The 24,526-nt window shown below is 60.3% G+C and overlaps 9 protein-coding genes across 9 annotated transcripts; 4 read left to right on the top strand and 5 right to left on the bottom strand.

The window, feature by feature from the left end:
* Positions 1-38: 38 nt before the first annotated feature.
* Positions 39-1,457, top strand: TRAVEDRAFT_75698 (uncharacterized protein; the record flags this gene model as incomplete). The annotated part of the gene is made up of 4 exons (XM_008047348.1): positions 39-201; positions 266-741; positions 799-862; positions 958-1,457. The coding sequence occupies 4 exons, from the start codon at positions 39-41 to the stop codon at positions 1,455-1,457; spliced, it is 1,203 nt and encodes a 400-aa protein (XP_008045539.1).
* A 389-nt stretch (positions 1,458-1,846) lies between these two features.
* TRAVEDRAFT_157289 (G-alpha-domain-containing protein) lies at positions 1,847-4,586 on the bottom strand. Its single transcript, XM_008047347.1, has 9 exons — positions 3,936-4,586; positions 3,746-3,766; positions 3,008-3,695; positions 2,820-2,941; positions 2,696-2,769; positions 2,460-2,634; positions 2,290-2,403; positions 2,154-2,239; positions 1,847-2,101 (listed from the first exon to the last, which is right to left on the bottom strand). Exons 1-9 carry the CDS (start codon positions 4,150-4,152, stop codon positions 2,018-2,020), a joined length of 1,581 nt encoding a protein of 526 aa, XP_008045538.1. The 5' UTR covers positions 4,153-4,586; the 3' UTR covers positions 1,847-2,017.
* Positions 4,587-5,413: 827 nt separating this feature from the next.
* On the bottom strand, positions 5,414-12,524 carry TRAVEDRAFT_41033 (separase; the record flags this gene model as incomplete). Its single annotated transcript, XM_008047257.1, has 20 exons — positions 5,414-5,651; positions 5,713-5,877; positions 5,929-6,659; positions 6,711-7,345; positions 7,397-7,579; positions 7,659-7,785; positions 7,843-7,925; positions 7,980-8,092; positions 8,152-8,777; positions 8,830-8,983; positions 9,035-9,221; positions 9,273-9,380; positions 9,439-9,558; positions 9,615-10,002; positions 10,059-10,547; positions 10,600-11,052; positions 11,103-11,344; positions 11,403-11,556; positions 11,614-12,255; positions 12,303-12,524. The coding sequence occupies 20 exons, from the start codon at positions 12,522-12,524 to the stop codon at positions 5,414-5,416; spliced, it is 6,060 nt and encodes a 2,019-aa protein (XP_008045448.1).
* A 691-nt stretch (positions 12,525-13,215) lies between these two features.
* Positions 13,216-15,251, bottom strand: TRAVEDRAFT_54424 (uncharacterized protein; the record flags this gene model as incomplete). The annotated part of the gene is made up of 5 exons (XM_008047346.1): positions 13,216-14,063; positions 14,118-14,234; positions 14,291-14,401; positions 14,460-14,534; positions 14,597-15,251. The coding sequence occupies 5 exons, from the start codon at positions 15,249-15,251 to the stop codon at positions 13,216-13,218; spliced, it is 1,806 nt and encodes a 601-aa protein (XP_008045537.1).
* Positions 15,252-16,963: 1,712 nt separating this feature from the next.
* TRAVEDRAFT_24996 (uncharacterized protein) lies at positions 16,964-18,172 on the bottom strand (the record flags this gene model as incomplete). Its single annotated transcript, XM_008047246.1, has 3 exons — positions 16,964-17,763; positions 17,816-17,917; positions 17,980-18,172. 3 exons carry the CDS (start codon positions 18,170-18,172, stop codon positions 16,964-16,966), a joined length of 1,095 nt encoding a protein of 364 aa, XP_008045437.1.
* Positions 18,173-18,747: 575 nt separating this feature from the next.
* On the top strand, positions 18,748-19,621 carry TRAVEDRAFT_54422 (uncharacterized protein; the record flags this gene model as incomplete). The annotated part of the gene is made up of 4 exons (XM_008047345.1): positions 18,748-18,813; positions 18,884-19,019; positions 19,088-19,396; positions 19,461-19,621. 4 exons carry the CDS (start codon positions 18,748-18,750, stop codon positions 19,619-19,621), a joined length of 672 nt encoding a protein of 223 aa, XP_008045536.1.
* Positions 19,622-20,127: 506 nt separating this feature from the next.
* Positions 20,128-21,488, top strand: TRAVEDRAFT_61602 (Aldo/keto reductase; the record flags this gene model as incomplete). Its single annotated transcript, XM_008047344.1, has 7 exons — positions 20,128-20,244; positions 20,298-20,383; positions 20,443-20,607; positions 20,662-20,718; positions 20,782-21,001; positions 21,063-21,269; positions 21,327-21,488. 7 exons carry the CDS (start codon positions 20,128-20,130, stop codon positions 21,486-21,488), a joined length of 1,014 nt encoding a protein of 337 aa, XP_008045535.1.
* TRAVEDRAFT_157280 (uncharacterized protein) lies at positions 21,482-22,928 on the bottom strand (the record flags this gene model as incomplete). The annotated part of the gene is made up of 11 exons (XM_008047343.1): positions 21,482-21,712; positions 21,755-21,830; positions 21,886-21,989; positions 22,048-22,150; positions 22,209-22,219; positions 22,276-22,322; positions 22,378-22,464; positions 22,514-22,554; positions 22,625-22,765; positions 22,821-22,849; positions 22,905-22,928. The coding sequence occupies 11 exons, from the start codon at positions 22,926-22,928 to the stop codon at positions 21,650-21,652; spliced, it is 726 nt and encodes a 241-aa protein (XP_008045534.1). The 3' UTR covers positions 21,482-21,649.
* A 348-nt stretch (positions 22,929-23,276) lies between these two features.
* TRAVEDRAFT_176290 (signal recognition particle SRP19 subunit) lies at positions 23,277-24,525 on the top strand. The gene is made up of 3 exons (XM_008047342.1): positions 23,277-23,620; positions 23,675-23,922; positions 24,010-24,525. The coding sequence occupies exons 1-3, from the start codon at positions 23,361-23,363 to the stop codon at positions 24,429-24,431; spliced, it is 930 nt and encodes a 309-aa protein (XP_008045533.1). The 5' UTR covers positions 23,277-23,360; the 3' UTR covers positions 24,432-24,525.
* The last annotated feature ends 1 nt before the right edge of the window (position 24,526 follows it).

The following is a 24,526-nucleotide window of genomic DNA, read 5'->3' as shown; positions in this document are numbered from 1 at the left end:
ACCTGCTCCAGGACCCACAGGGAGATCCGTTCACAACGATGCCGTCTTCCCCCTCGCGCATTGTCACCATCTTTATCAACGATTCCGACCTCGCAGTGGAGTACCAGACCGGCTGGGTAGAAATAGGAGGACCACGCGAACCGCATGGTACCCAGCACCTAGCCACCAGAGCAGGGTTGAAAGCACGGCTTTCGTTCGTTGGTTAGCCTTTTTTCTTACCTACTACCCGCTACCTACCCTGACTGCAACCCAATCTTTCATAAAGGCACCGGTGTGAGCGTGATCGGCGTGCTGGCGCCCTTCGACATCTCCGGTCGACCAACAACACAATACTCCATCGACGGGGAAATTACGGCCACGTATACCGCGCCGTTTGTTCCATCCTCAGACGTAATGAGATACAACGTAACGTTCTTCTCCGTCCGAGATCTTGTTATGGGTAACCACACCATCGAAATCGAAAATATGAACGGGACGAGCCCTAACACCTTCTCGCTCGACTATTTCCTCTTTTATGGCCCCTTCCTTGGATCCCCGACGAGTGTGGCGATCGACCCCGAACTACCGACGATGTCCATCACTGCAACGCCATCGGATGTCTCCAGCACCAACACTCCTCGCGCTAAGCGTATGAACCCAGGCGCGATTGCGGGATCCGCCGTGGCCGGTGGAACCATCCTCGCATTCCTCGTCCTCGCGTTTTCTGCTTTAGGCGCAGGCGCCGTCCCCACGTCGGTCAAGGTACGCACTACGTGAGCCACTGCCCGTTATCCGAATCGCTGACCGACGCTTCTCTAGCGGGAACTATCGCTCCCTTCATCTCCGAGCCATTCGACGCTGTCTCTTCGGGCCTTCACCCATGGTCTACGAACTCCAGCTCGATGCTGTCCACTCGGGCTGTTGTTGCGCATGCAAGTCTGTTCAGCCACAGCTCGTTCTCTACGACACTGCGCGAAGCCGCACCGGGGGACTGGGAGACCATCAGCTTCGGCCAATCCGAATGCGACACACTTCATCCATTGGCCGGATGCACTTCACTGGGCCCTCCAACGCCTATCGCATCTTTGTCCACGCAAGCGATCATACCCGTAGGCCACGGTCAGCCCACGATTTCGGAGAAGAGCCCGAGGCAGTCCCTCCCCAACATCCGTCCCTCCCCTTCGTCTTCGCCCCCTCAGGCGAGCACGCGCCCGCCTCAGCCTCGCGTCCTCTCGCCTTCCCTGATCGCCCGGGACACGATAGCCCCCGTGCCGCCTGCCGTGCTCCCTTCCGGGACGTCGCACGCCCCTCCGGACCCCCGTCGTAGCCCCACATTTTCGCTGCTTCGCTCAGTGTTCTCCAGCGGATCGCGGGTTGACCTGCCCTCCAGCAGCCCCCCGATAGCTTCGCGGGCCGCGGACTCGGGACTGCGACTGTATGACGATATGGTGTTGCCGCCCCCGTATACACGGGACTAGCGTATAGCGTATACTCGGAAATAGCTAACGAACACCTTCCAACCCGCACCCTCGCCGCGCGCCACACCTCCTACGCAGTGTCCTCCCCTCAGGATGGCATGCTCGTAAGTTACAGGTCTGCTTGCATGTGTCTCGGCACGACATTCTGTTCGCCATACCCCTTTCTTAATACTCGTTTGTCGCCCAGGGTGTCTACTGTCCGTACGCACACCCTATGCTAGAATCGAATTCTCACATGCTATAGTGCATGTTAGCTTCAAGCTCGCGAGTATAATCTCAAATGCAGCTAGTCGGGAAGCTGTGGGCAGTGTCGAGACTTGGAATACGTTCCTGGACGCTGTCCTCGCCATAACAGTCAGTTCATGACCCACACCACGCGAACAGAGAAGCCGATACCAGCATAATTTATATCCGTATACGAAGCGCGGTACATTAGGGAATAATGAGATGGTAGGTACCGCCCGACAACAACAACAGCGATGACAACAGATATAAGTACTAACAACTAAAGATACAGTGTCCCTCCCCGGGATCCATCCGGACGATGCGAAAGATGCAGATTATACGAAGTCGGCCTTGCGCAGATTGTGTCGGAGGATGCCGTCGCGCACGGCCGCGAGCGTCGCCGTCGTTTCTTTCGTGTCCTGTATGGGCGCGCGTGAGCGGGGATGCGGACGGGAAATGCGGAAGACGTACGATGGCGGTCGTGACGTAGCCGTAGAACGGCCGTCGCGGCTGGGGCGAGTACTCGCGGTGCTGGTCCCTGAACTTCTGGTGGAGGTCTACGAGGGAGTGAGCATGCAGCGATTCAAGGGTGCACGGGAGGACGTACAGTGCGCAAGCACCTTTGCGTTATTGTCGCGATCGCCGAAGCTGGGGAGGTATTTTCGGATAGGGACGCCGCCTTGGATCTTCTTGTCGAGCAAGTCGAACTTGTTCAGGAACACTGCGCATACAGCCGGGGTCAGTCACCGTGCGCGGGAGCGGAGGCGGGGCACGCACAGACGAGGATGCAGTTGGCGAGGAGCTTGGACTGGACGATCGCCTTCCAAAGCAAGAAAGAGTCCTCGAGGCGGTTGACGCGCCTGTCCTCCTGCAGGAGCTCGTCGAAGCACGAGATGGGCGCGAGGAAGAGGATCGCGCTGGCGTCGTCGAAGTACGGGAACCACGCCGCGCGCTGTCACCCCCATGTCACCGTCAGCGACAGGAGGAATGGAAGACCGGAAGCGAGTACGGACCGAGGTGCGCGAGCCGCCGACGTCGTAGATCATCCAGTCGCGCGACACGTCGTTCGTCGCTAGAGCAGACACCCCTGCGTCACCCGGTGAGTCCTGCAGCAGCGAGCAGCGCAAGAGGGCGTACCACTGCGCTCCATCACGAGTTTGTGCTCCTGCACCCCCAGCGTCCGCAGTCGCGCGCGCACCACGTCCTGGTCCGAGGGCTCGTACCCGCGCGTGGCGATGCGCTCGATGTCGTCCAAGAAGCTGCTCAGCATCGCACGTCAGCGCCGTCACCTTCACCGCCCACCCGTGCGCCCGCAAAAAACTCACAATCCAGGCGCCAACTCCAGACGCATCCGCCGCCGCCGGAGCACCTCGCGCACAACCGGGTCCGCCCACAGCGCCGCCATGTCCACCGCGCAGCTCGCAATGATCTCCGTCGCGTCCTCCAGCTTGCTCTCGTGCGCCGCCGCCGCGCGCTCGCTCGCCGCCCCACCCAGGCCCTGGTACGTGCTCCGCAGCGCCTCGCGCCACGACTGGTTCGAGCGCACGTAGAACTCCGCCGGGCGCCGCCGCGCGGGCGAGCCGTCGTACAGCACCGCGCCGTTCGCGTCGTCCGCCGCCTGTGCGGGGGCGCCGAAGGCGTCGGGGGCGACCTCGTCCGTGGCCGCGCCGATGAGCTGCTTGAGGTCGGCCTCGACGCGCCGCAGGGGGACAAGGCGTAGCTTGAGGAGCGCGTGCGTGTTTGTGAACTGCAGGCCGTCCGGGTCGCTGGAGGTGCTCGAGCCGTCGGTGGGAGATGTGGATGTGGAGGGGTCAAAGCGGTTTGTGCCTTGTGAGGTCGTGGGCCGCATGAAGGGGGAAGTAGTCGGCGAGGTCGTGCTAGGGGAGCTGGCCATCTCCTGGGAGAGCACATCGAGGATGGAGTTGATCGAGCGGACGAGGTTGAGCTGGATGACGGCGCGCCAGGAGGCGCGTTCCGCCTGCCATGCCTTGGGCGCAAACGCGAGCTGGAAGTCTGCGCTCTAGTCAGCCGGGTGTCTCAGGGCGAGGAACACGAGTGCGTACTCTTGAGCGTCGTCGACTTCCCTGCGCACAAAGGGTTAGCATGCCTTCATACACTCAGGGCCCGATCTCTCGGCTAGCAAACCCAGGATCGGGACGTCGTCGTGCACGATCTCCACAACGGACACACACGCCCGCCCCTGCACGACTCCTCGGGCGTGGGGACTCTCAGTTTAACAACATGCAAACGTACCTGACTCGCTCTGCCCCAGCAGCAGCAGCTTGAAGTCCGACCTTCGCCGCTTCCACGCCGCCCGTTCCTCCCTCAGCCGCTCGTCGATCTCGTCGTTCACCCGCTTCGCCTCCTCCTCGCGCCTTACGCGCGCCGCCCGCTCCTCGGCCGACTCTCCCGGGGGCGGCGCGAGCGCGGCCGCGAGCGGGTCGTCCGGGTCGTAGCGCACGCCTTGCATCCAAGTCCTAGCCTAGCTGTATACGCGGGGAGCGAGAGGGGGGACGCACAGACAGAGACAGATACTCGGTGGAAGAAAGGAAAGGAAAGAGACACAGGAGAGGCGCAGTGCCAGTGAGTGGTGGGGGCGAGTGGGAAGAGAAGGCGCGGTCAGCTTCTGGCAGATGCACATCTCCCGCCCTGATACGCCCCGACCTACTTCCTCCGTGCGAGCCGCCAGCCCCCGTCCCACTAGCCACTAGTCCGCGCGATCCCTAGCCCCCCTGGTCGTCGCCCCGCCCCCGCCTTCCCCGCGGCCGACGACGCGCGCGGCCCGGCGGTGGCGCCGATCATCCGCCCGCGTTCCTCCCCGGCTCCGCAGCGGCTTGCAGCGACGAGCACCTTTGCCAGGGACCCTGCTCTTTCGTCGCCCGTATGATACGCTCGTCGGCCGCCTCCCACGTTTCCCGGCGCACGCGTATACAGAACTCGCACAGCACATATCTTTCCCGCCGAGGAGCACGCGGAGACCGCAGACGACGAGCCCCGGCTCATCTGCATCCGCGGCGCCGGCTCCGAGTCGTTCACGCCCACCTTCGAATTCCTGACATACCGAAAAGGTCGCCTGGGGGATCTTATCTCGTAGTGGGGCTGGCAACATACTCGACGAGCTCGGCTAGTTGTGTTCGTGAGCATTCCACCCAAATTCCACCTCTGTTCATCTCGTCCCGGACTCCCGGTCATCCGAGTAGGTTACTCACAGTCCGGAAACCCATGAGTCCCCGTACACCTACCGCGGCCGCTCACTCTTCCTGTCCAGAGCCTTCTCGTCCAGAGCCAATTCACCCCTAGGACCACTCTAGCGTGATGCAAGCTATCCGTACTGTCCTCAGTGTCCCGTTTCAACGCTGACTGAACTCTAACAGCCCCTCCACCGGGTCAGTTTTCGGTGAACGTTGTCATTTTGAAACTTGACGGGACATGTCCATCGAACTCAGCCGCGCCCAATCTAGGAAGCGAATCCAGCCGCTTTTCGGCCGACAACATCTCCATCGCAGATACACAAACATTCAGCGCTGCCACATGATGTCGGCGTTGACGAACAGCTTCGCGTCTGTCAGCCATCCGAATCCGAACGTGTACGCGCAGGCCGAGTGGGCGCGCGCGAGCATAATGCATAAGCTATGTATCTATCATTTTGGACCAACATCGAGCGGCGATGGAACAACATCAAGTAAGCAAAAACTTGTTCATATATAAAGATAGAAAACATCACGGTGGTATCACAAGTAGAAGGGTATCCCGTACACCACAGGCGCCGCCCCAGTCAGATACTTCAGCTTGCAGCTCTCCCGCGCCTTCGCCACCGCGCGCACGACCGAGGTCCGCTCCGCGCCCCCGTCGTCCGCCCGCCACCGTTTGACCGCGTCCGCGTTCAGATGCAGGTCGTCGAACACCGACTGTGAGAACTTGTCGATGTCGCGGTCGGTCACGTCCCATAGGTTCGCCACCAGCGTTGGGCTGTAGAGCAAGGTGGGTGAGCTTCGAGCCCACGCCGAGAAGGGACGCTGTTCGAACGTACCAGCCTGCGAGCATGTAATGGTATGGGGTGCCCGTTCGGTCGAAGTCACCCATATACTTGAGGATGCCTGACGAACAGCCCCAGAGCATCGTCGCAGCGCATCTCGGCAGGTGGCGGATCTTGTGCGAGCGCACGTACTGTTCAGCACCGCCGTGCCCAAAGTATCTGTGCCCAAGTCAGAACCCAATCAGACACCCGCACAGCGCACGAACTCACATCACCAGGTCGCGGTTCGTCAGCGCATCCACAAACTGCTGCTCGCTCGGCGCACGCCCCACCACCCCGTCCCACCCGACGCTCTTCATGCCCGCCAGCCACTCCGCGAAGCGGCCCTCGGTGCCCTTCAGGTCCCCGCTCGGGTTCAGCACAAAGTACGTCCGCCGCGGGTCGACGCTCGCCTGGTCGACGCGGCCCTCCTGCGCGCGCCCGTCCTCCCACTTGCGCCAGTGCGAGAACTCGAGCCGGTCGGTGAGGAAGTCCATGCTCGGGACCCGGCTCACGCTCTTCCCGCGCAGGACCGGGAGCGACTCCCACGGGATGCCCTGCACGTTCTTGTCCAGCACGAGGAAGATGTGGCCGTCGTCCTGCCCGGCTGCATCTCCGTCTGCGTTTGCGTCCGCCGCGCCGCGCCCCTTGATCCGCGCGGCGTGCTCCTCGAGCGCGTTCCGCAGCTCGACCACCACCTGGTCCATGTCCACCTCGGAGATGGCGACCGGCACGCCGTGGAACTGGTACAGGTCGAGGATGAAATAGACGAGGTCTTCGAGCTCCTCATCGCGGCAGTTCGGCGGCAGCGTGGAGAAGCACTCGAGAAGGCCGTCGTCGAGGCCGAGGCGGGACTTCGGCTTCTTCTCCTGGAACACGAGGCTGCCCTTGAACACCACGTCCAAGCGAGTGCGAAGCGCCGCGAGGTCTTCCGAGTGCAGATCTGTCGGTGTGAAGATGGTCTGTCGAGGCCTTGTCAATGGGCGTTCTTGCCGTAAGTTGAATGTACGTACCTTGAACGCGCCAAGCCAGCAGAACTCGATGTCTCCGAGGAGCTCGCGGAGTCGGCCATCGAGCTCAGACCGGGTTTTCCACCAGGCCATGCGAGCTTCCCGATCATCTTTCTTAACGTCTGCAGCCTGCCGAGTGCCCTCGTCGCTCAAACGAATAATCTCTTGCAGCTCCTTGATCGCGTCCTCGTATGTCAGATGCTCGTCTTCCTGGCCCTCTCTCCTGCCTTTGAGGGGCAGGCAGAAAATGAGAGGCTTATGACCCGCACGCTGGCGAGTAACGAACATGGTATGACGATCTTCGGTGATACTGACGTTCACGACCGTCCAGTGCGGCGGAAGTTGGTCGGCCTGGTTGACAGACATCTTCGCCATGTCGAAGCTCTGCGCTTCATATCGCTTCGCGATCGCCTGCCAGTACGCCTTCAGGTCGACGTCGTCCATCGGCTCATCGTCCTCCGAGTCGGATATAAGAGAGCTAAAGCGTGCGGCCGGTCTCGACTTCGGTTGTGGCGGAAGGGGCGACCCATTGGGTGTGATGTGCGGCCATTGCATGTCGTCCATGGCGTTCAAGTTGAGGAACTTGTGGCGGATGACGTCCAACATCTCGCGGCGCAGCGTGGTCACCGTAGACCCATCTACAATCCCAGTCAGACCTCAGAGGGCACATCATTCAACGAGCAACTCACCTAGCAGCTGAGCGGCAAGTACGGGCGTTTGCACGTCTCCGCGACCCAAGCTCGTCCGGAACGTCCGGATGAGAGCAAGGCAGACGGCCGCCTCGCGGACAGACGAAACATGTCCCCGACGGGCGATGTAGCTCATATGTTCCCAGAACAGTTTTTCAGCCGTAGCCAGAGTCTCCAGCATGTCTTGTGAGGCGGGGGAGGGTGCAATGTCTCCCGACATTCCCATCGGGATAGTCATGGCTACGTGGAGAAAAATGAGCACATAACGATACAACGTCCAGCGGGCAACACTCACCGGACTCTGCAAGGGAGCTGAGGAACATGTCCGCACGGAAACGAGAATACAAATCATCGAGCGTGAGCTTTGCGCGCAAAGCGATCTCTTCCGCCTGCATGATACCGTTAGCTATGCATACATAGATAGGTTCAAAAGGGCGAGGGCTGACCTTGGCGTCTGCCGTCTGAGGCAGCTTCGCGAAGCGTTGGAGGAGGTTGGCGTACTCCTCGCCCACCTCGTGCAGTAGCGAAACTAAGTAGAGGAGAACATTACACGACGCATCATAACCTGTACGAAACGACGTACTATGATGCCTCAACAATCTCGCGAGCAACGTCGGCGCGAGGATGCTCTCAGACATCGACGTCTGAGCATTGACATTCACCGCCCTCGGAGACGCCACCAAGCTCTTCCTCGCCCTACAAACCCACCATCAGCCCCTCCCTCGCACTCCACCACAGCACCGGAAAAAACTCACCCGCTCCCCCCATCCATACTCGCAAACACGCCCCCAAGCTCATCCAACAAACTCGTCGCCTCCTCAAACAACACCTGCGCACCCTTACTGTCCGCGCTCAACTCCCTATACCGCCCCTGCAGCCTCCTAATCTCCGCCACGTCCGGGCCCCGCAGGTGCCCCACGAGCGCCGCCGCCTCCATGAGCGCCGCATGCCCCTTCTGCAGCAGCCCCATCTGGATCTGCAGCTCGCCCAGCTGCGCGAGCGCGCGGCTCACCATCACCGGCGCGTGCAGCGCCCCCGCGAGCTCGCGCGTCTGCTGCGCGAAGAATTCCGCCTCGCGCGCGCTCCCGCGCGCCGCGTACGCCTGCGCGAGCGCGAGCAGCGTGCACAGCAAGCCCTCCGCGAGGCGCCACCCGGAGGAGTCGAGCGCAGACGGCGCGCGGCTCGCGTGCGGGGAGAGCACGCGCGGTTCCTGCAGCTGCGCGACGGCCTGTGCGGGGTTTGCGGGTTTGGGCACTTCGAATGGGTTGTCTTCTGGGGCTGGTTTGGGTGTGGTGGGCTGCAGGCGCGAGAGGGTGTCGATCGCGCGGTTCCATAGGCGGAGGGCCTGGAGGAGGCCTTCGAGTGATGAGGTCGGATCGTCCTGCGAGAGACGTCAGTTTTGTGAAACACCGATCCCGAAAGGGGTCACTCACCCTCGCGTCTTGGATAGCTGCATACGCTAGCGCAGCTTCCGCTGCACGCTCGAGCAGCGCGGTCCGGACTCGGATACGCTGCGCCGTCGGCAGCCCTTTCTCGTCAATAACAAAGTCTGCCGCAGTAGTAACAGCTTCGCAATATGTGAGCGATCTATAACGCATCTTGTCAGCGGCTACTCTCACAACCCGCAGGGCTACTTACGCCTTCAGGACCTCGCCCATGGCAGCCTGCGCCTCCGCATAGCGCAGCAAGAACACGATCACGCCCTCCTGGGACAACGTTCCGCTCCGGATCGCGGGTAGGACGTGCGCCAGGACCGAAACCGCCTTCTCGGCGCGGCCGAGCTTGACGTACTCGTGCGCGGTGTCGATCGTCAGCGAGACATACACTGAACCGGCAGTCAGTCGCAAAGAGCTAGATCATAGGGAAAGTAGCTCACCTTCCGACGCAACTCCGGTGTGCCGTTCCGTCAATCTCCGGGCAGCGTTCAGGAGCTGGACCCGCGCGAGGACGTGGCCCACCAAACCGACTAAATGTGAAACCATCCCTGTGTCCATAAGTGTTCAGCACACTCTGGCCTCCCTACTGCGCCTTAATGGACTTACGGATCAGGTTCACAAGTCTTCCGAAATCGTCAAACTCCATCTTCCCCTGCACACCTGCCACAGGCAGCGAATTCCTAGTCGGACTGATCACCGCAGTGTTCAGAGACACCGGGTCCAACGCTGAGCCCCGCAAGTCATCAACTACTGCACGCACCCGTCCTAAGAAACAAACGTACCTCTCCGCCGTTTCGGCGTAACAGGCGCGGCCACAGTCACAGCCGTCTTCGCCGCGCGCGTCCTCCCAGCCGGCACCCTCCCCTTCGCCGCCTCGCCGCCCGCCGGCGCAGGCTTCGCCCTCGTCGTCCTCACGCCCCTCCTCCCCTTCTCCTCCCCCACTGTCTCCTTCTGCTTACCCGCGGGCGACTTGCCCATCGACAATCGCGGCACCGCAGCGGGCACCATTCCCTTCAGCACCCTGCACGCGTCCTCGACGTGCGCGACGAGCACGGCGGGCAGCGACGGGTCGCGCGCGCGGTGCGCGTGCGCCGCGAGCCACAGGTGCGCCATCGCACGCTGCTCGGGCGCGTACCGCGCGAGGGCCTTATCCTGCCCCTGTTCGATATTCTGTCTCGTCCGTCAGCGCTCTTCTTTCCAATGGATGTCATATGTTTCGGACGCACCTCGATAGTCAGAAGCGCCTCGACCTCCTCGCCCAACCGCTTCATCGCCTCATACTGCCCCTCCCCTTCCTCGCAATAGTACCCCATCTCCAGCTTGCGCACCACCACCCTCGCGCGCCTTACCGCACACCCCTCACGCTCATACAGCCCCGCCACGGCGTCCAGAAGCGCGTCCACGACCGCCCGCACGCCCTGCTTCCACCGGCACTCCTCCAGGCTCGCGAGCTGGCGCTCCATCAGCGCGCCCACGACGAGCGCGCCAGCGTCGGAGCAGGGAAAGTTCGGCCAGGTAGCGAGCGGGACGGACGCGGGCGCGCGGAAGAGCTCGCACGCGGCCATGTAGGTGACGCGGTCGACGAGCGTCGCGAGGTGCTTGAGGGGCGCGCTGTCGAAGAGCGCGGACGGGAGCGTCGTCGCTGCGAGCTGCGCGACGCCATGCGGCCCGTACGGGAACGCCATGATGCTCTTCACGAACGCGTCGTACGCCATCTATACACCCAGTCAGCTACCGCTCATCATCGAATGATACGCACATGCTCACCTGCCGGTCCCCCGTCTTCGCATGACACACTCCCAGCAGCTCCCACCGCCTATACAGCTGCTCCTCCAGCTGCCCCCACACCTCTTTCTTCGCATCCCCGTCCCCCTCTTCCCTCACCGCCGCGCGCCACTCCCCAAGCGCGCCCTCCGCGCGAGCGCACGCCTGCTCGAGGAACGGCACCGCGTGCGCCAGGCGCCCGCCCTGATGCAGCTGCAGCGCGAAGTTGTAGTACGCGCCCGCCACGCAGCGCGTGTAGTTCGCGAGCTGCACACCGGAGACCGCGTCGGACGTGCGTTCTTGACTCCCCGCGTGTGAGATGAGCGACGTGGCGCGCTCGAGGTACGCGCGTGCGGGGGCGTACGTGTCTGGGTTGTTGAGGACGAAGGCAGTGCGGGAGAGGGCGAAGAGGCTCTCCACCGCGCCCGTCAGGATGGTCGACGAATACGCCGTTCTCTGTGCATTCGTTAAGCACCCAGCTTGGCGCCGTGAACGGAGGAACTCACCTTCTCACAGAGTACGTCGACGATTTGTTGGAGTATCGCGCGCGCACAGGTGCGTACCTCGGGAGGACAGTTTGTCTCCGCAGATGCAGACGGCTCGATGATCTTGACGACGGCGCGGCGCAATCTCTCCACTCCGCGCTTGACGCGGTCGTGGTCCTCGCCAGATTGTCCAAGAGAGTGGCCGCAACGCTTGATCGCGCTCGACGCCTCTCGCAACTTGTCAACAATGTCGGCAGTATGGTCTGCAGCCGACGTCAGAATGGCATAGCATATGATACGGGGGGAGAGGCGAAAACCCACCTTGCCAGGCCTCGAAAACGGCAAGCGCACGAGCGAGCGTGGTGGACAGCGCGGATGTCTCGATGACTGCACGGTCACTCTCTGTATCCGCATCACTTCCACCCGCGCCTTGTGATAGTTTGCCAATCTGGTCGAGGGTGCGCAAATCCCCCGCCTGTATAATAGATTATGAGCACGGACTGGCTTCTGGTTGTACATATCCACGACGCACCTGCTTGGCAAACCTGCCCCAATACTCGCAAAAACGCGCAAATGCAGGACCTGCCATGAACTCTGCGCGATCGCTCCGCTGCTCGACACAAGCCACGAGACGAGCAGAGCCTTCCAAGACAGTCCGCGCGCCCTCTGCGGGCTTCACAGTCTGTTCCTTGGCGAACGCGGCAGCAAATTTTGTGGCCTGTTCCCAGAACGTGTTTGGGGCGATCACCGAGGGGCGAGTGTGCGCGAGACATAGCAGAGAGTACGCTCGCAAGGAGTACGCAGACGATGGAGCGGTGCCAGACGAGGTGGCAAAGCGAGAAGTCACAGTATACGCACGCGTGAAGACGTTGTCGTGCTGCTTCTCAGGTAACCGGGAGAGCGCAAGTGTCCAGGACAGCAGTGCCGGGATAGTAGGGTCGTGCAGGAGGGCCAGAAGGGCGGGTAAGTCAGTTGTTGTATGCAGGGCGACGGTGAGTGCGTGTAGGAGATATGTAGAGATCAGCGTTAGATGCAGTTCTGAGATTGGGCCGTCATGGAGAGGCAGCGAAAGCAAGTCGTGTAGAGAGTGGGTCGCCACAGGCGGAGGATTGGGATGGTAGAGGCCAGCGACAGGCGCACGCATATCCTGCAGCACGCCAGATGCTGCTTGGTACTGTACGCTGGTGAGCAAGGCCGCAGCATAGGAGAAAGAAGGCGCACCATCTCGAGGGAGACCAGTTTCCCGACGACGCTAGACGCAGCGCGCTCAACATCGACCTCTCCCGGGCTGAATTCTCGCAGTACATTCAGCTCCTTGCGTGCAGACGCGGCATGCTTCACAGCAGAGGCGGCAGTGGTTCTGTCCGATTTGGCGTCAGAGGCCTTCCAGCCAGATTCAGCCACAGCGGAGAGGCTCTTGGAGGCGGCGTTGACATTGCGCATCGCGTCCGCTTTTCGCTGCTGTGGACTGGGTCCGGCGGCCTTGGCCTTGCCCTTGGGGTCGGAGATGGAGAGTTTTGAGGCGATGGAGTCCGCAAGGTCGTCGGGCGAGACGGCGGAGGATGACTTGGAGGACTTTGTGGCAGTTCGTGTGGTCCGCGTGGCGGTAGCACGCGTCTTCGTAGTGGGCGGCATCGTTGGAGTCGACGCAGAGAGCGGAAGCCGAGGAGAAGAGTGGAGGAGGATGAAGAGAGTCGGGCGTGGCTCACGAAGCGAACCATCAGCACACGCGTAGCCCCACGTGACCGCGCGGCCCATACACGATCGACGCGTCCGAGCCGTCCCGCCGGGTTGTCGACATCCCTTCCGACGCCGACTCACAATTGCAGGCAATGGGACATCGACAACCGGTCCAACTACCTCTATGAACAGCTATTCCGGGAGGTCCGTGAGATAAAGGCTCCGTTGCGATTTGATACATGATATTCATGAGCGTAGATATTGTACATACATAACAGCCAGGCCTCGCAGTACACCGTAGATCAGAGTCCGCAAGTCGAAGCTACAGAGCGAGCAATGGAAAACATAAGAGCAAACACATAACGGCGAAAAAAAGGAAATGCGGTGGGGATGAGAGAAATTGCTCAGGCAGGAAGTCGAGCTACTGGCTTCAGAAGGGCTTCCCGGTGCTCGCCTACTGCACTTTCTGCGCCGTCTTGAGTTGGTCCTTCAACAACGCGAGCATGTCCTTGTACAAGCCGACTTGACCTTCGAGCTTGTTGAGTTCGGACTCGCGCCGCTCCTCCTCCTTCTGAATGAGCTTGTCCTTCTCCTGAATGAGCTTGTCCTTCTCCTGAAGGATCTTATCCTTCTCCTGGAGGAGAGCCTTGAAGAAGTCGGCCTCCTTCTCGATGGACGCTTGCAACGACCTCACTTCCTTCGCTCGTTCGTCCTTCTCTTTCTCGACGGCTGCTTGCAACGACTTCACCTCCATCTCGCGCTTCTCGCGCTCCTGCCGCTCCCTCGCAAGCTCCTGACGGCTCTTCTCGTGCTCATCACGCTCCTTCGCAAGCGCATCCTCCGTGTCCCGCAGCTTCTGGAAGTCAGGCCAGGATGCGTCACTGGACGCGTGCGAGAGCCCGGAGGGCGTTCGCATAAGCCCAGGCCCCTTCTGCGACGGGTGCGCGCCCAGGCCCGCCGGCGTCGAGTGCATCAACGGCGGTGTCGCACCCCATCCACGCGGGGCCCGCACCGCGCGCGTGCGCGAGCCCGAGCGGCTCTTCTGGCTCCCCGCGCTCGACACCGGGCTCTCGCGCCCCGACGCCGACACCGACGGGGTGCGCGGATCCACGCCTTCCTTCCCCTTCGCGGTGCGCCCGCGCGGACTGGGCGGGGGCATGTTCGTGCGCTCGCGGAGGCCGGGCGACGGGGGCGTGGGCGAGGCGGCCGGGGTGTCGTCGAGGCGGGGGTCGAGGCTCAAGTCGAACTCGCTCACGCTGATGGCGGCGGACCTGGACGCGAGGGACATGTCCATCGTGCCCTCTGCAACATGCGCATGAGCACCGGGCGCGGAGTAAGCGAGGCATGAGCACGTACCGTACACCTCGGAATGAGCAGGGGTTCCGGTAGACGCGGTGGATTCCAAGGACATGTTCGAGTCGTCCGTGTAGGTGGTGGCGGGGTTGGTTTCGACGGACATGTCCATAGTCCCGTCTGAAGGATGTATGTGAGTATCGGGGAGACCAAGTGGATGGCACACGAGCACATACCGCCTGGCGCAACAGGAACAGGGGCGCGGGGCACCGGGGGCCATGCGGACGCAGCGGCTGCACTTGTTCCAGGCGGTGAAAGAGGAACGGCGGCGGGCGCTGGGGGTGCTGCTGGAGCAGCGGAGGAATGAGCATCGCCTAGCTTTGGATGAGGACGGGCTGCACATACCGTACAGACCACCACGACGTAGAATGGAGCGATTGTCCGAGTCGTCCTGGGACATGTCTTCGCTGTTGTAGGAGGCTAAAAGGAAGAGGGTCAATAAGAGACAATGTTGGAGAGCTCAGAGCGTCGTGCAAACATACTGTATTCAAATATGCCGCTGGCCTCACAGAGCTGCCGTAGTTCATCGCTGTTGTTGACGCCCAATATGCGCATGAAGTTCTCCTCCGGCGGGATGACATAGTCGTCTCCGGAGAGCTCTTGGCTTTCTGACTTGAGCAGGCGGTCGAGTGCCAATACGAGGTCAGAGAGAGTGTCCTGATTTTCCGGCGGGATGTCCTTGACGTTCTTCAACTCCTGGAGCACTGGAAGAAGCTCCAACACCGCCTCCTTCCCCCTGCCCTGCTGGACGATGTCCTTGATCAACTCGACATGAATAGGGACGACCTCCTCGATCCAGCCCTTGATGTCCGTCGGGATTTTAACAAATTCGTCAGACGCACCCGGGCTCAGGAGTGATCGGCTTCTTTCGAACGCCTTGGTAAGAGCTGCGTCAACCTTGGGAAGGAGCTCGGCCCAGAACCGGCTCTTGAGGCTACTGTCGGAAGGAGCGTTTAGGAACGCCTCAGCGAGCCCGACGAGGAGCTCTATATCGAGCAAAGGGGGGAAGTCGTCCGTGTTACGGGCTTTTCGCAGCTGGGAAAGACGGCGGTGGATGTTCCAGATAGTGTCGGTGTCGACAGGGTTGACGGCGGATGCGGGGTTGGAGAGCGAGGAAGGGGAGCGAGGGGTAGACATGGCGAGACGTTTGGAACGGCGTGAGTGTCGTCGAGAGCCGAAGAGATGGGGGACACGGCGTTTGAGGATGGCGAGACGGACAGAGGAGAGGTCTGCACCTGGCTGGGGGTAGGGAGAAGGAGAGCGCGAACGGGGGCAGGATTTATAGCTCATCGTGGTTGACTGCAGAGCAACACAACGCGGCTCAAATGGCCCCGCGACGCGACGCGCCGTCCCCCCATCACGTGGCCATGGTCCCACCTCCCCACAGGCGCCCGTCCGCAGCCCATTGTCCTCCTTCTTCCTCCCTTTGTCTGCAGCCGCAACATCCCTCTGCCCCTTTAGCCAGACGCACAGCGCTCACCCCCATTCGTCGCCATGGCGCATGGCTGAGCAGATATAGCCTCGGAAATTAAATCGATCGTCCTCTGCACCGCGAGGCCGCCCAGGCCCCACCGGAGCCATACCCACCCCTGCGCTTTGGCGACATGGCTGACTGAATCGGGCAGGTAAGTAGGACTATGACTCCTCCCAGTTCCTACCCTTACGTGATGTACAATGGCCGTGTTTCGCCAGTATGACGCACCACTGTGCGCGCAGCCGACGTCTCCCATTTAGCCATGCTCCTCGGACTTGGACGATCAGGCCCAGTGAGAATCGACAAATGTGGAGGCCTGTGAGAAGACCTCATGATCGCCTTCGGCAGAGCTTCCTCATTCATCCGCCTCTCCGCCGCCCCGCCTGATAGAGACTGAAATGTATCCGACAGTTTGCTCGCCGCCCGGTGGAGTTCCACTCGACGGACGTCTGTCCAATCAACTGCGGCTTAGGGCCCTTTGTTCCCACCCTCGAGTCTCTTCACCAGACGTGCCATACGGCCAGAGAGGATGCCAACCTACATTCGGAGAACAAATACGAGGAATTGCGCAAGCTCGGGGCTGCCAAATGGGACGCCGAGCAGCGCATCAGCAACCGCTGCGAAACCTTGCTCCGAAGGGATGCGCGTGCGATGTTACGGACGCCAAAATACGAAAACGGATGGTTGTGCCGTGTTGCGAGTCTCTTCCACAGTCGCCGCACCACCCAGACTTGTTGACCATCCCACGTTTTTGTCTAGCCGCGGAACTCTCACGGCCGAGTGTCATGATAAAGTCACAGTACTAGCTGCAAGGAACTCGTCGTCGTCATGGGCATCCGCAGAGGAGAGTCTAAGCGTGCTCGTCTGGCAAAGTTCGTGCACTGCTACTACAGTGTCATAGCAGACCCGGAGACTCGGAAGGCAGTCGGTCTGAACGTAACAGCCATTCCCTTGGGGGTCTGTTCATGGTTGCGGTAAGTAGGATCGAGTGACTCTGAACGATGCATGTTGCTAGTACTGCTCCTTATCACGCACCTCCGCGCCTGCGGGAAGCAACAGATAAAATATCCTCATAATTCTACAGTTGCACCCGCTCGCACGGGCGCAGACAGGCACGAGAGTGACTGCGCTAGTAGCACGACGGCCAAGAGAGCCGCCATTCTTCCAGGTCCGAGTCGTGATTTGATGATATTCATGAGCGTAGATATTGTACATACATAACAGCCAGGTCTCGCAGCGCACCGAGAATCCGAATCCGCAAGTCAAAACTACAAAGCGAGCGATGAAAAACATGAGAGCAAACACATGATGGCGTGGAAGGGAAATGCAGTGGGGATGAGAGACAATGCTCGGGCAGGAAGTCGAGCTACTGGGTTCAGAGAGGCTTCCCGGTGCTCGCCGCCTGCACTTCCCTCTTGAGCTCTTCGCATCTCTCCTTCAACATCGCAACCGTCTCCTTGTACGAGCTGACTACAGACTCCCGCCAATCATCCTTCTCCCGATTCTTCTCCTGGAGCCATCGATCCTGCTCCTGGAGACGTCGATCTTTCTCCTCGAGGAGAGCTTTGAGGTGGTCGACTTCGGTCTTGCGCAACTCCTTGAGGAAATTAACGTCCTTCGCCCGCTCCTCCTTGAGGAAATTAACTTCCTTCGCTCGCTCCTCCTTCTCCTTCTCGATGGACGCTTGCAACCACTTCACTTCCATCGCCCGCCCCTCCTTCTCCATCTCAAGGAGCGTTTGCAACGACTTCACCTCCAGCTCGCACATCTTGCGCTTGTGCCGTTCCCTCGCAAGCTCCTCACGCTCTTTCATAAGCTTCCGGCGCTCCCTCGCAAACACCTCCAGCAGCTGCTGAGGGAGCCCCGGGAAGTCAAGCTCCAGCGACTGAAACGAGACTCCATCCCTGACGACGGGCGAGTGACCGACCTCCGTCAACGGCTGCTCCGCATCCCGTGCGCGCGAGGGCCCCGCGGCGCCCGTGCGCGAGCCCGAGCGACTCGCGTGGTGCCTGGTGCTCGACGCCGGACTCGTGCGCCCCGACGTCGGTGAGGTGTGCGAGCCTACGTCTTCCTTCGCCTTCGCGTCGCGCCCGCGCGGACTAGGCGGAGGCATGGGCATGTTTGTGCGCTCGCGGAGGCCGGGCGACGGCACGATGGACATGTCCAGCGACCCCTCTGCAACATGCGCATGAGTATCTGGCACGGCAAGTGAGGCATGAGCACGTACCATACGACTCGGGATGAGCAGGGGCGCCGGATGCCGGGAGCGACGCTGGCGCGGAGGATCTGTGCGATTCGTCATGGGACATGTCCTCGCTGATGTCGGAGACTTAAAGGAAGAGGGTCAATAAGGGACGGTGTTGGAGAGCTCAGAGCGTCGTGCAAACATACAGGGGTCAAACACGTTGGAGAGGGAGGACGGGGAGCGAGGGGCAGATATAGCAAGACGTTTTGAACGGCGCGAGTGTCGTTGAGAGCCGAAGAGATGGGGGACGCGGCGTTTGAGAACGTCGAGACGGATGGACGAGGGGTTTGCGCCTGGCTGGAGGTACGAACGGGAGTGGGATTCATCGACATCGCTCATGATGGTCGACTGCAGAAATCGGCCCCGTGCGAGCTACGCCCATGGCCACAATTAATCGACGCGACGCGCCGCCCCCCCCATCACGTGGGCGCGATCCCACCTCATTGTCCTCCTTCCTCCCTTTGTCCTCAGCCGCAGCATCGTTCTGCCCCCTTTGTCAGACGCTCCCCCTCCATCGTGGCCATGGCGCATGGCTGATCGCGTACACCGATCCAGCCTCGGAACCCAAATTGATCGTCCTCTGCACGACGAGGCCGTCGGGGCTCCATCTGAGCCATACTCGCCCCTGGGCTTGTGTGCCATGGCAGACTGAACCGGGCAGGTAAGTATCACTATGACTCGTCCCACTTCCCACCCTTACGCGAGGTACAATAGCCGTGTTTTGCTAGGCCTAGGATGCGCCGCTGTGCGGGCAGTGTTGCGGGATCCGTGTCACATCATACCTCAGGCCCTATACAGACCGCATGCTGACGTACAAACCCATCAGTAGCGACTACTGCATTGCCCACTCTCAGCTGAACCGGCCACTTGCACAAATCCATACCCCATGTCGACGTCCCAACCGCCGCCGGCCAATGCGGCCACTCACTATCTCGCAGGCGTTCTCGAACCCGACGTCCTCCGCCCCTTCTTGCGGGAAGGTTTCGGGGAAGACTGCGGGAAGGAACCCCCGTCGTGCCATAAGAAACACCTTTCGACGTCGACGCGCAGAAGAAACGCAACGGGCTGCGCGGTATCAAATGGGACATCGACAACCGATTCGTGACCCGCATCTGCCGACATCTATTCGATGAGCTGCGCGAGGACGTCCCTGCAGAGGCCCGGACGCGCTGTGTCCTGCCGTGTTGTGAGTCACAACCATGGCCGTGTTTATAGTACCATCGTGCGTCTCAGATGTGCTAACCTATTATGTAGATATCGAGCTTGTAACACCGCGCGAGATTAGGGCGATAGGTCCGGATGACTTCCGCAGGCAGCTCGTCATCGTCCTCGGTGCCCGAGAGTCTGAGCGTGATCGCAAGGTGACGACGACAGACGAGCGTACATCTACAGAAACTCTCGTGGACTGCTACAACGGCCTCATAGAGCTTAAGGATGAGAAGACCCGGAAGGCAGTCAGCCTAGACATCGGCGCCATCCCTATGATGGTCTTACCAGAAAGCGCCATACGGACACCCGTGTTCGATGACGAGATGGTTGCGGGAAATATGGTCAAACCTGAAGGTTTCTTCCGACATGCATGTCAGTCCGGTTCTCCAAGCTGGCGCTGATTCTGCCTCTCTTCCAGGAGCTGTTGAACGAGCCGTAGCTACGCATGAGCAGTGTCGCCTAAGCATGAAGAGCCTGCTGGGAGACAACGTGTCCCCAAAACTACTCCAGAAGCTCGAGGAGGCCCCGGATGAGCATACACTCCGCTATCACCATCCTCTCCTGCACAACACATACTAGCGGGACCAATCAATCTTTCTGCACGACGGCGACAGCGATTTGCGTTTGACACACGCTGGGGACGCCGCAACGCCAAATGGGTCTCGAGCAAACCCGAGTCCCCATGATACCCACTGTCGGAGGCCGTTCAAACCACCCTTGACGGCGGACTCGAGATTCCAGCATCTTCCACCACTCCTAGGCGCACAGGCCTGACACACACGTACATATATATACTTGCTGCGCAACGAATTCAGCGTCAAGCACGAATCTTCGAAACATATGCTATTTGCTATCTCCTCCACGATCGTGGGTGCGTTCACGTCTCCGACCGGCAGGTGCTCCCTGTGTATAAAGTTACAGAACTCACCATGGCTTCTCCATTAATAAGCCACAGAACACTCAGCTGATGTCAGAGTGACGATTTTCGAATGGCGGCGTATATAAGGCGGACAACTGGACGCCTGACTTCACTACTCACCCACCTCTCACCCATCCCACGCACTCTACACACAAAACCTCGCAGGATGGCACCCCTTCCGACCCGCAAGATTGGAGATGACGACGTTACCGCTGTAGGCTATGGCGCCATGGGTATCTCCGCCTTCTATGGCAAGATCCTTCCCGACGAGGAACGCTTCAAGGTCGGTGGTGGACGGCCCGTCTGCGGCACCCAATACTAAACGTACCTGCACAGGTTCTTGACGCCGTATACGACGGCGGCTGCACATTCTGGGACACCGCTGACAGGTACCTCGACAGCGAGGACCTCATCGGACAATGGTAAGCTTCCCCGTTCATGCTCGATGCGGAATGTGCACTCGACTAAACACGCCTTCCAGGTTCAAGCGCACCGGAAAGCGCGACAAGATCTTCCTTGCGACTAAGTTCGGCATCGTCTCCGGTCCGAGGACTATCGACGGCACGCCCGAGTATGCTGTAAAGGCACTCGACGCATCCTTGAAGAGGCTCGGCACGGACCACGTCGAGCTCTGGTATCTCCACAGGTCAGTCGTTAGATAACTCAGACAGAAGATGTGCGTGCTCACATATTTCCACAGAGCTGATCCCCTAGTGCCGATTGAGCTGACTGTCGGTGCCATGGCTGAGCAGGTCAAGTGAGTTGACCAAACGCCATACGCATAACACCAGCAGTGAAGCTGACTGCTGCGACTTCTTAGGGCTGGCAAGGTCAAGTACATCGGCCTGTCCGAAGTCTCCGAACAGACCCTCCGGCGCGCGCACGCCGTGCACCCCATCTCAGCGCTGCAAGTCGAGTACTCGCCCTTCACGCTTGACATCGAAGACCCCAAGATTGGTCTGCTCAAGGCGGCGCGCGAGCTCGGTATCAAGATCATCGCATACTCGCCGCTCGGACGCGGTCTCATCACTGGCAAATACGTGAGTAATCTTCAAATACAGTAGATACAAGTTGGAGGACAGTGGCTGACCGAGCCCACAGAAAGGGCCGGAGGACTTTGAGGAGGGCGACTTCCGGCGGATCGTGCCACGCTACTCGAAAGAGAACTTCCCGAACATCTTGAAGATCGCGGATGGGCTCAAGAGGATCGGCGAGAAGCACAATGCTACTGCAGGGCAGGTCGCGCTTGCGTGGTTGCTTGCACAGGGCGACGACGTCATTCCTATCCCGGGAACCACAAAGCTTCCCGTAAGTCATGCTTGCATTTGAGCGAATGAGGTGCAAGACTGATGCTGGGTCGCGTAGAACTTGAAAGAGAACCTGGACTCGCTGAAGGTGACCCTCTCGCCCGAGGAGGTAGAGGAGATCCGGCAATTTGCGAAGGCGGCAGACGCGGCGAATGGCCCACGCTACCCTGGACACTTGGAGGGGTTCCTCTTCGTGGACACACCGCCGTTGGAAAAGTGATGGCATGTGGGAGGATGTAGGAATTACGCAGCTGGTATGATAGTATCCATCGGAATGCACATACCCCCATACTCTGAGGGAAGTAGCTCGCGCACGACGCACCAAGGAGCTTGCGCGGTCAGTCAAGTACTCAAGGCGCACTCGGCCATACGAAGACGCTTTCAGTGCAGATAGTCCCGCCAAGCCGACTTCCATGCCTCCTTCGCGTTCTTCTCGATGACATCCTGGATGATAGATATCAGCTAGATGTTCGCGCAACTGTGTACAGAACCTGCTCCGTGGCAAGGGATGAAGCGGACGAAGTCCCACTCGGCCACCGTCTTCGCTTCCCAAGTCATGGCGCTGCAGCACATACTGTCAGTTCCTTGTCCGAGTGGTTTTATGTTCAAAGACATACGCCTTGTCCTTCTGCTTCAGCCAGATGAACCAGCGCAGTTGCCATCCGTACGGGTGCATCGCGGCCAAGATCCTCGACTTTGGCGACATAGATGTCTTTGAGTACTACGAGGGGTCGTCGGGTTAGGATGGGCGTTCGGGGATCATGAATGGGCTAGCTTACCTGTTCAGCTGGCGGATTGTTCATGAGGAGGTCTGCGCCGATCACAGTCTTGGAGGCCTTGTGGTAGTATGCAGTATCCTTGTTCCCCCACCCAGAGAAGTAACTGAACGTTCCCTGTCAGCATCGCTGAGCCTATGTCAGAGCACGAGGAGCTGACAGACCAATGCTCGATCTACACGCAAAGTTGATGTGAGTACACGGATATTCCGCGGGAGCGGCCATACTCACTTCCTCTTCGAAGCCGTATTTTGTGTCTGGGGACTTCGCGCTAAACACTGGGTGGGGGCACGTCAGGACATGTCTATCTGACAGATCCGCGGAAAACCCTACCCGAGTCCAGTTTCCAGTCTTTCACCTTTACGTGGATATCCTCCGAGCCGATGGTCTTTGCGTCGGGGTACGCATCCTTGTATTGCTCTACGCCGATCAGCCAGCTGCCGTATGACCCAGCGCCCATAACACCTACTTAGGAATAGATAGTGGAAGGCGTTGCCGGCAACAAGGTACCTGGGAAATTTACTGCGGCATTAGCGTGTGCCCCGGAGAACAGGCGGCGTGCGCAGAACGGTGGACGTACTTGACCTCGCCCAATTCTGCGAGTTTCGCCTTGGTCTCGTCCGTCAACGGTGTCGAAGCCATGACCCATACTTCCCCAGTGGACAGCTTGATGGCAGTTGAGCGACCGCCTACTGGGAAGACACCCAGTAGGGTGAAAGGCCTGTGAAACGGCAACCGAGTGAGGTTTTGTATGACCCAACTAAGAACCAACTTACCTCGAGAACGTCCAGACGTCCGGGGCAACCTAAGTGAGGAATATCATTGAGAGAACTGTTTGCGAACTTTGTGGACTGACTTACCTCACGAATGACAAGGTCTGACATTGCAGAGATGTCGAAGGGGTTTGAGGGGTAGTTAGGGTGATGGGGGGAGAAAGGATCTGTTTACTGGTGCAACGGCTTTCGACCGTTCTTATACGAACGCACGCATGGAAGACTGAACTATCTCATCATGATGCTGTGCCTCCGATGGCGGGGAATATATACGTCCGTTGTGTCGCTCGTGGCGATCACACACCGTCAACGACGCTGGCAAAGGTTGGAAAGATGAATGTACCTGGCAAAGACGCATCCAGCGAACCTCCGAGTGACTGAGAAAGTCAAAGTCGGCAAGCGCCTGCGCACATCACTCCCGCGCGCTTTCCCGTCCACTCATCGCAAGTCACTTGGCGCACGACCTCCATCAGCCCCTCGTACCGCAGCTCTTCGAATTTCGTCTCGCTCCTCGCTAGCCCTTGCACAACCACCCGAAGCACCATGTCAAGACGACCAGCAATCGTCGAGGAGTTCGACGACGACACCGACCTCCCGCTGCCGAACAAGCCCCTGCCTAACACAGGCATGCGCGGCGCGCTCCTGGAGGAGATCGGCGCAAGCGACTCCGAAGACGAGGAGAGCGATTCGATGAACTTGAGACAGCCCGCAGCAGGACCTGCGTCGCCCTCGCTGGCGCAGTTCAGGCCGAGTGGGGGCCCGGATGCGTCGAACACGATCACGGACATCACCCCGTACAAGAGGTACGTCCCAGCTACTCATCTCGCGCGAACACCCCCACTAAATAGTGGACACAGGTGGACATGCATCTACCCGATCTACATCGACGCCAAGCGGCCGTGCGGCCGCGGCGAGCGGCGCATCCCGCGTGCGAAGAGCGTGTGGTGGCCGCTCAGCAAGGACATCGCGGACGCGACGAACCGGCTCGGGCTGGGCACGCTGCACGAGGTGAACAAGGCGCACCCGCGCGACTGGGAGAACCCGGGGCGCGTGCGCGTGCAGTGGAAGAAGGACGGCCGGTTCGTGAACCCCGCGATCAAGACCAGTACGTCGTGCCGCTCGCGCGGCGGGCCAGGCGGGGTGCTTACGACCTCTTGACCTTGACTTCACCTTTAACCTTGGTGTCGTGCAGAGAAGCAGCTCCTGGAGATGATCGCCATGCAGATCCAGATGCTCAAGCCGGATAACGTCCCCAAGCCGCCGTACAACACGGATCCGCCTGTCCAAGCTGCGGAGACCGCTGCGCCTGCGCCGTCGACGCCATCGAAGGGCAAGCAACCCGCGCAGTCGAGCTCGAAGCTGACATCGGGGACAGGCTCCGTGTCGAACACCACCATCTCGCCCTCTCCTGGGACAACACGTCGACCGAAGGTCCCCACTCCACCCCAGCCATTGCCCACTCTTACGAGCCGGGTGTCGCCCTACTCGCCCGCGCTGCCGTCAGGGGTGCTAATCGACGCAGTTAAGGCCGGCATGAGCGCTCAAGAAGCTACGCCAGGTCTTCCAGCCGGCGGGGGCAAGGGCAAGCGGAAGGTCGTGCGGGTGCGCGCCTGATGAGCCAGGAGGCAGGCGGGAGGGTATCTACAGGAAGGGTGCGCGTATGTTACCGGTTGTAGGATAACACGGCGAATGTAATCTCGTTCTTGACC

The sequence above is a fragment of the Trametes versicolor genome (genome assembly GCF_000271585.1).
Source record: "Trametes versicolor FP-101664 SS1 unplaced genomic scaffold TRAVEscaffold_17, whole genome shotgun sequence".
Taxonomy (NCBI): Eukaryota; Fungi; Basidiomycota; class Agaricomycetes; order Polyporales; family Polyporaceae; genus Trametes; species Trametes versicolor.
This window is presented reverse-complemented; position numbering and strand designations above follow the sequence as displayed.